This window comes from Pygoscelis adeliae, unplaced genomic scaffold (genome assembly GCF_000699105.1).
Source record: "Pygoscelis adeliae isolate BGI_AS28 unplaced genomic scaffold, ASM69910v1 Scaffold160, whole genome shotgun sequence".
Classification (NCBI taxonomy): Eukaryota; Metazoa; Chordata; class Aves; order Sphenisciformes; family Spheniscidae; genus Pygoscelis; species Pygoscelis adeliae.
In genome coordinates, this window is record NW_008824035.1 from 7,807,060 (window position 1) to 7,815,462 (window position 8,403).

At 44.3% G+C, this 8,403-nt stretch overlaps 2 protein-coding genes across 2 annotated transcripts in view; one reads left to right on the forward strand and one right to left on the reverse strand.

The window, feature by feature from the left end:
* The window catches only part of RBM45 (RNA binding motif protein 45), a 17,079-nt gene extending 13,961 nt beyond the window's left edge, over positions 1-3,118 (reverse strand). Inside the window, exons 1-2 of the mRNA XM_009333199.1 lie at positions 2,756-3,118; positions 1,489-1,675 (exon numbers count right to left, since the gene is read on the reverse strand). Coding sequence (XP_009331474.1) covers positions 1,489-1,675; positions 2,756-3,118 — 550 coding nt within the window. The remainder of the gene's footprint in view (positions 1-1,488; positions 1,676-2,755) is intronic.
* Positions 3,119-3,660: 542 nt separating this feature from the next.
* LOC103923966 (cytochrome c, somatic-like) lies at positions 3,661-5,592 on the forward strand. Its single transcript, XM_009332402.1, is given in 2 exon segments — positions 3,661-3,820; positions 5,447-5,592. Coding segments are annotated over 2 exon segments (306 nt in total).
* The last annotated feature ends 2,811 nt before the right edge of the window (positions 5,593-8,403 follow it).

The window sequence follows — 8,403 nt, forward strand, 5'->3', positions numbered from 1 at the left end:
CGGGCGTGTCTCCCCGGGAGGAGACGGGCACCTGCTCCCCGGGAGCGGCAGCGGGCGGGTGGGAAGGAGTAAGCAGAAACGTATCGAGGGTTGGTGCCGAGGAGAGGCGCTCCCGGGCTCCCCCTCTCCCTTGGCAGCGCCCGGCCGGGGGCGGTGTCGCAGAGCCACCGGACGGGAGGAACCTCCGGAGGTCAGCGGGGACAACCCCCTGCTCGGGCAGGGCCGCCTTGAGCTGGCTGCCCCGGGCCGTGTCCCGACGGCTTTTGAATGTCTCCAAGGAGGGAGACTCCACAACCTCTCTGGGCAACCTGTGCCAGTGCTCAGTCACCCTCACTGTAAAAAAGTGTTTCCTGACGTTCAGATGGAACCTCCTGTGTTTCAGTTTGTGCCCGTTGGCTCTGGTTCTGTCACTGCGCACCATTGAGAAGAGTCTGGATCCATTTTCTTCATTCCATCCCTTCAGCTATTTATACACACTGATGAGATCCCCCTGAGCCTTCTCTGGGCTAAACAGTCCCAGCTCTCTCAGCCTTTCCTCATGGGAGAGATGCTCCAGTCCCTTTGTGGCCCTCTGCTGGACTCTCTCCAGTATGTCCATGTCTTTCTCATACTGGGGAGCCCAGAGGTGGACACAGTACTCCAGGTGTGGCCTCACCAGTCCTAAGTAGAGGGGAAAGGTCACCTCCCTTGTCCTGCTGGTGATACTCCTCCTAATGTAGCCCAGGATAATGTAGCCTTCTTTGCCACAAGGGCACATTGCTGGCTCATGTTCACCTTGGTGTCCACCACAACGCCCAAGACCTTTTCTGCAAAGCTGCTTTCAGCTGGTCATCCCCCAGCATGTACTGGTGCATGGGGTTGGTCCTCCCCAAGTGCAGGACTTTGCACTTCCCCTTGTTGAACTTTTTGATGCTCCTGTCAGATCATTCTGCAGGCTGTCGGGTCCATCTGGATGGCCGCATGACCCTCTGGTGTATCGACCACTCCTCCCAGTTTTGTACCTTGTGTCAATATTTTCCTAACATATTCACTTCTGCTGCAATAATTTATTTATTTTTAAAGGGCCTCCTTCAGCCAGAGACTTGCTACACTACATGGTGAGCCACCTCCTTTGAAACAGCACTAGTGTCATAAAGCAAGAGTTCCTCCATGAAGAAAACATTTTCAAGGCCTTTGCTGATACAGGCCACAGCAGGGCTTAACATGCATCTTGTGAACTCTCAGGATACAGAGGCCCCGAGAACTTGATGTATTTCATGGGACACAAACACAAAAAATATCCAGGAAAAATAACTGTCCGTAGGAAAACAAGCACACAGCTAATAAAATGTGAAGAATGCAATATTGTTATAAAGTTCATCACATCTTTAACAGTCGGATTCAAAAATAAAGAATTCCTCAGGTGAATACCGGAGCTGTCAGTGCCCTAGGGTTGTAGTGGCCCTGACCACTGCACACCGAGGGGTCAGTGATCCACAATACGGTTACCCTGGGCAGGTGCAGGCTGGGGCTGTGCTGTGCTGGGCTGTAGGTACAGCCTGGCCTTCAGGCTGTGCCGTGCTGCACGCATCCCTTGGCCGCGGGATAAACTTAGCCAGCTCGTCGTTACAGAGGAGCCTGCAGACAGCTCCCGCTTGGTACCAGCAATTACACCTCCTGCCTGGCCTTGCTTTGTCTAACAATGCAGCAAGAAGGTCTCATGAGAGCATCGTTTCTGTTTTGATTGCAGAAATGATAGAGTTGTTTCCTTGTAAGAAAATCTTATAAAAGCTTGAAAGACTGAAAGGGGAGAATCTCTGCTATGGAGGAGGTTTGCATGGCATGCTGTGTGTGGGCCAGTGGCCCGCTCAATGACCCCACCACCTGGGTCTCCCACTATCTAACGGAACATGAGATCACCTATGCTATTCTTTTCTGCTAGCATTGTAAATAAATAGCATTGTAGATGATACTTTACAGGGTCTAAGTTCTTACTGGGATCATAATGGACCAACACCTCCTGGTGCAAAACAGGGTTAAATTAAGAAATTGGGGGATCAGGGCATGCACATTATTTCTATTATTTTCCACAAGCAAATGAAATATGCAGAAATCCCCTCTCTCTTTCACATATGCAGATGTAGTTGTCAAGTTCGTATCAACAAAGTTTCATGAAGGCAAGGTCTGGCAATCTGAAGATCTGGAGGAGGCAGAATTTTGAGCACTGCGCAGTCCTGGTGGTGGCGTTGGAAGCAGCATTTTTGTGGGGGTTAAATGGTGTCCTGTTTTGGGAGTGTAATGTAGAAGGTCGATGAACATTTTTAGAGGAACATACTTTGGATAGAGTGGTTAGGTTTGGTTCCATGTAAAGGAATATTTTGGAACATCTAGTAAGCTCTTTCTTTGCACACCAGTGGGAAGTCTTTAGAGAAAAGCAAGGTTATGACTCAAGACATCAGGAGCAGTGTTTTAGGGCTGGAAGGCGACGTCCCTTCCAGCACCGAACTCTGCACTCGTTTTTTCCCAACTCCTGACACCGCGGAGTGGAGTCATGACAGGGCCGCAATGCCACTCAGATTGAAAAGCAAGCATTTTGGCGTGGGGAAGGTGCCTGCAGAGGGAGGGCGGCACTGCCTGGGGTGGCATGACACTGTCATGTGTGTCGTCGTCCCCCGACTGTTGGGACCGTTGGCACAGCACGCGACACCCACCACCTACCGCTCCCCCAGAAAGAAGGGCGCAATGCTTAATCCCACCCCGCGGGCCTGCGACACACCGATCGGGAGAGAACGTGCTGAGTTGTGCTCTCCGCAATTGGACGTCGCTTCGACGACACCTGCTTTTTGATGGGCCGAGTGCGGAGCAGCAGCAGGTGGCTGGCTGGGCTTAGGAGGGGTGGCCGGTGCCCGGGTGTCACTGGGGAGCAGTGGGGCAGCCTTGCCTTTCGTGCCCTCCGATGGCCAAAAGGTGCTTGACTCTCCTTTCCCTGGCAGACACAGGCCCGAGGGCTGCCTCGCAGGCACCTTCCCTCTCTGTCCAGGCCGTTGCCTCTGGAAATCCCCCTTATCATGAACGTGTTCTGACGGGCACTGGAGGAGGAGTTGAATTCTGTTCTGGAGACATTCAGTTCTGGAGACATTCTAGGTAGCACTGCGACCCACAGGGAAATCCTGAGGTGCTGCTGTGTTTTAGATCGGCCTTCTAGACAAAAGTATGTTGACCTTTACCCTTACCATCAAAGTAGCTCTAGAAGAGCAAGCTCTCATCAAAGTAGCTCTAGAGAAGTCAAGGAACTTAAAGCTACCTTAACCTCCAAAGATAAGAATAACAAATTCTGTAATTCTGTACCTCTCAGAGATGCAGCAAAAAACCCATGGTGCTTTTTTCTAATTGTAAATTGGGTAACTTAAAAAAAAATTAATTCATGACTATCAGCAACCAGATCACGTTAAGAAATCGTGCAGCTTAACAGAGTCTTACCCAAACTTACCTTTACAATTAAGTCTGGGTCAAATTTTCATTACTTTGAAACACATTATTTTTTATTACCATGCAAGACAGAAATATTTTATAAAACTGTAGAAGGAGATCATATATGTGACCAACAACAGTGAACTTTTCTGTAATATTTTTCAAATTTCCTTTTTTTTTAAAGATTTTTTACATAGCTCAAAATGGTTGATGTTGAAAAAGGCAAAGAAGATCTTTACTCAGAGATAAAACTGCTACACAGTTGAAAAAGATGGAAAGCACAAGACAGGACCAAATCTTTGGGGTTTATCTGGCCACAGAACAGGACAAGCTGCAGGATTTTCTTAATCAGATGCAAAAAAGAACAAAGGTAAAACTAACAGGTGACATGGATGAGGTGCAGTGTTGGAGGGGACATACATGAAAAAAACCTTTTCCTTCAGAGGTACAAAAGAAAGCCTTGCTCACAAGGAGTTACTCTCACAACTGTCTACTTTGCATTACTGCAGATGAATCTGAACTATAGTTTCAGAAACAAAAATCCTCGGTCCCTATATTAAAAAGAAATTTTACCAATATTCAGCACACCAGGTCAGAAGGTATATAGCTTTCCCAGAACTTTGTAGTGTCAATTGGCAGATTTTCATTTCTGTTTCTTAAGAGTGCTTTTAAATTTCGTTTGCTGGTCACTACCCTCTACTGGCATCGTGGTGTGCTGCAGCTGTTTTGCTCAGAACACTTGACTAAATACCATCACCTACTAGTAAGCTATGACTTGTCTTGTTTTTCATACAGACAGTCTTGAAAAGCAGTAGAACATCTAAAAATGGAAAGTAATTCTGTGTGGATTTCATTGGTTTTATTCATATTATTTGAATATAAATTATATTATTTGAATCAAGCTATTAATTACAAATACAGTCTTGGTTTTTTTCTGGTTACTAAGGTGTTTTAGAATTGGCTGACTTTTTTATTTTTCCGTGATTTCTAGGAAATGTTTTGTGACGTTCATGTTATACTGAACACATGTATTCATACATACATGTGTTTCATGTATGAATATGCAACTGAAATACTAATCTTCTAAGCGTTTCTCTCAGTGCGCTGCTGACACGCTGCCGGGGCTGTGAAGTACAGGGATTTCACGCGCGGCAGCAGGCACAGACCTTCAGCCTACGCCAGCGACTGTCACATCGTCGGTGGAGGCCCCGCTCCCGGCAGGACACAGCCGAGGTGCCACCCTCGCTCCCCGCGGCATCCACGCTGTGGATACTTACATATCATTCATACAAAACATCATACAAAACATCGTCAGCATATATTAACTATTTTTTTAAAAAAATTTAGTGAACAAATCATACAGATGTTAGTACAAGTTTTTAAAATAAAGCCAACAAAGTGATATCTGAATCCACTTTAGACAATGGGAAGAGTCAGCTCTGGAGGGCAGAAGAGAAACTTGAACATGTCGTTACAGGTATTTCAGTAGTCTTCAGTACAACAGTAGGCTTCTGTTGACAGAGATAGGTTTTAGCCGGGTTGGAAAGAAACACTAATGGTTTTTCAACTTCTTTCAAGAGATTCCAGGAACTGGCCATTGATAACCCTTTTTCTAATGCCCTCCAGTGGAGCACAGCCTTGATGAATTTCATGTCAATCTGTAGATGCTCATTTTCAGCAACTGTATGAAACTAAAGCTGGAATTACAAAGATACTTACATAGTTTAAAAGTAGTAAGTAGTTGTATGTGAAATGGTGCAGAGAACTGCAACTCTCCATGATGCAAAAAGGATTTATATTTGACTTATTAAAGTGACACAAAGACAATGTATACCTTGTGCATTTTATATTATGTATCATTCATGCTCACATTCCTCTTGGATTCTAGACACATTATGTTCAGGAGCATCACACCTTTGATTTGAGACCGTTGGTATTTTCATAAATATATAATGTTGGGCCAGCCTTGTATTTTACTATGTTTTTTGTTTTTCAGGAGTTGCCTGGAGTGAGAATACACTGACAGAGTATTTGGAAAACCCTAAGAAATACATTCCTGGTATAAAAATGATTTTTGCTGGAACTAAAAAGCAGAATGAAAGAGCTAATCTCATTGCATACTTGAAAAAAGCAACTTCATGAAACATTGCTGCAGCAGCTGTAATGTCAGTGAAAAATGTTTTGAATTCTGACTAGCTCCTATGTCAAGTTCTAGTATTTTGATGTTAATTATTCATTAGGGACTGGCCTTAGCAAAATCAAATAATGATATGTTTTAAGATGCTATGTCCTAATAGACAACATTGGGAGGTGAGCATTATTTATATTGTTATATATTTCACAGACCTTTGTGGAGTGTGCTATAGAAATACTGTTCCTTTTTATAAGGACATCTGAGAGCTCAATTCTGCAACTAGTTATTCAAACACCCACTGAAACTATTATTCAGTTGTGGCTATGTCAATAAGAAAGTCCCTGTAAGTATTAGGACTGACAACTGAATGAAATCTTTCTTTTGGAAAAAAAATCCTCAGCATTATCACCTGTGAAGGAAAGCACCATACACAGCAGATCACAAAACATAACCTTACATTAAAAGAACACCATATAAGGATGATGGAAGCGGAATATCAAGAGTATCAGATAATTTCAGGGGACAAGTAACCTTTCAGAAGTGATGTTGACCCAAAAGAATCTTGAGGAGATACCTGAATACCCATAACCTTTTTGGTTTAAAAACATAACCCACTCATTGTATTGTTAGTGTTCCTTTGTGTATTAAAAATCCATAATCATCTACCAGTCATTTTTCAGAGTTGTGGATTTTTTTCTCCATCTGAGGCTAGTATCTTAAGATATCCTTACACTCTAACATGTAGAATGAATGAGGGCTAACTAGCTCAAGCAAATTATAGTAGTAGATATTTTCACCAACAGTAGAGGATTGATGAAGGTGATTAAAGTCCTCCTAAAACCTCCTCATACCTCCTCTACCACTTGAATTGTGATTTACAATTTAATTCTCTGTTTACACAAATGTAATAGATTAAAACATACTTCACTCAAGCAAGGTTTCCTTATGTCATTGCAGAAGGGAGCATTAGTACAAAACTAATTTGCTATAGCATTATTCCCAGGTACTCACTTTAACAGTATTGTTCCAATGCTTACCCACCAGGGGCTATAACTGATTGTCTTAGAGGGCTCCATAGAGCTGAACTGCTGTTTTTAAGTAAGAGAGTAAGCGAGTGTTGGGTAGAAAGTTCTGTGACACAACTGGATGACTACCTGCTTTTTCTTCTTTTGTGCTGTAGCTATAAGATACTTCCCCCTTTCAGTTTAATAGTCAGGACCTGTTCTGTTGACTGTTTAGATAATTAAAGTATTTGCCTGAATGACAAAAATTTTCTCAAGTGCTTTTCTCAATTGCATTTTGAAGAGTGCTGTGCCACTGCCTTTCTGAATAGAGAAACACACTCCGCCTGAGAAATGCATTGACATTTCTCCTTGTGATTCTTTTAGGACATCTCTGTACGTTTGTACCCGAGGAGGCCAGCTGAGGCTGGCTAAAGCCTGCCCTGCTCTCTGAGTTGGCATTGTGCATCCACACCGATAAAAGGTGCATCATACCTAAGATGAATCAGATATAAGCTGCCTGTACCTCACTGCAGCATACCTGTAGAATTATGAAGGCAGCACAACCCTGTGGAGCCGACAAAATCCATTTGCCTCTTTGGCCTTCCCATGAAAGGCTGCAACTAATCTGTCTCAGGCCCATACACGAAGCTGCAGCTCAGCGTATGGTGCACTTCGTTTACTCACTGTGCAAACAGAGGTGTAGTTTGATGTGTGCCAGAACACAGACAGACCCAAGTTTTCTCCTAACATCCACCGATGCACACCAGGCCAGGTTTCTGAGGCAGGTTTTACCATGACAGCATGTCAAAAGGCTGCTCAAGTTACAGAATAGACAAACCACTGTGATCATCTTTGTCACACTTAATCTTCAAAAAAGAGGATTATAATATATATAATACATATATTATTATATATTATATATATAATATATATAATTTATACACAGATTTGGGGCTGCATAGTTCTTTACAATTAAGGTGCTACAGTAAATTGTTCACTATGTATTTTATGCAATGGAGACAACTGCGTTTTTACTTCTTTCAGTCTTGACTCTGCTATTTGAGAGATTGTCAATACGCAGATTTTTGCTGTAATCAAAGCCCATGCATAAACCCCCCAGCAAATAAACTAAAGATGCCACAAGACTGTTTGAAGAAATGGTGAAGGAAGACCTTGTTTATACCTAGGCTTACCGAAACACTCAATTGCTTTAAGTGTTTACATACAGAACTGCTACACAGTAACCATTTTGTTGTAAACACTGGTGTGACCGCTCAGACCAAACCTCACTGTGGTAAAAGTTATTTTCATACAACTATTTCACTTGTATGCAGATGCCCAAGGTCCCGGCTTGAGAGCTCGGGGCACGTGCCTGCCAGGCCTTCAGCAGCTTATGCAATTTCTTTGTGTAAGTGGAGTGTTCGTGCCAGTGTTGCAAAAACGCAGATGCCACTGAAAAGGCCAAGCACCAATTAGTGGCTGCGGGCAAGCGGGCGCCCTTCAAGGGTGACGGTGACGCAAGCGCCGGCGAGCGCCAGCAGCTGAGGACGGCTCCGTGGCAGCACAGGCAGCAGCGTACAGATGTGCGCCGACAGCGTGGGTGCCGTGGGGAGCGAGGGTGGCACCTCGGCTGTGTCCTGCCGGGAGCGGGGCCTCCACCGACGATGTGACGCGTGAAATCCCTGTACTTCACAGCCCCGGCAGCGTGTCAGCAGCGCACTGAGAGAAACGCTTAGAAGATGAGTATTTCGGTCGCCCTTGCCCTTACCGAGATACGCCTGCAATTTCATGTCCAAGCTACCTGTATGGAAAGAG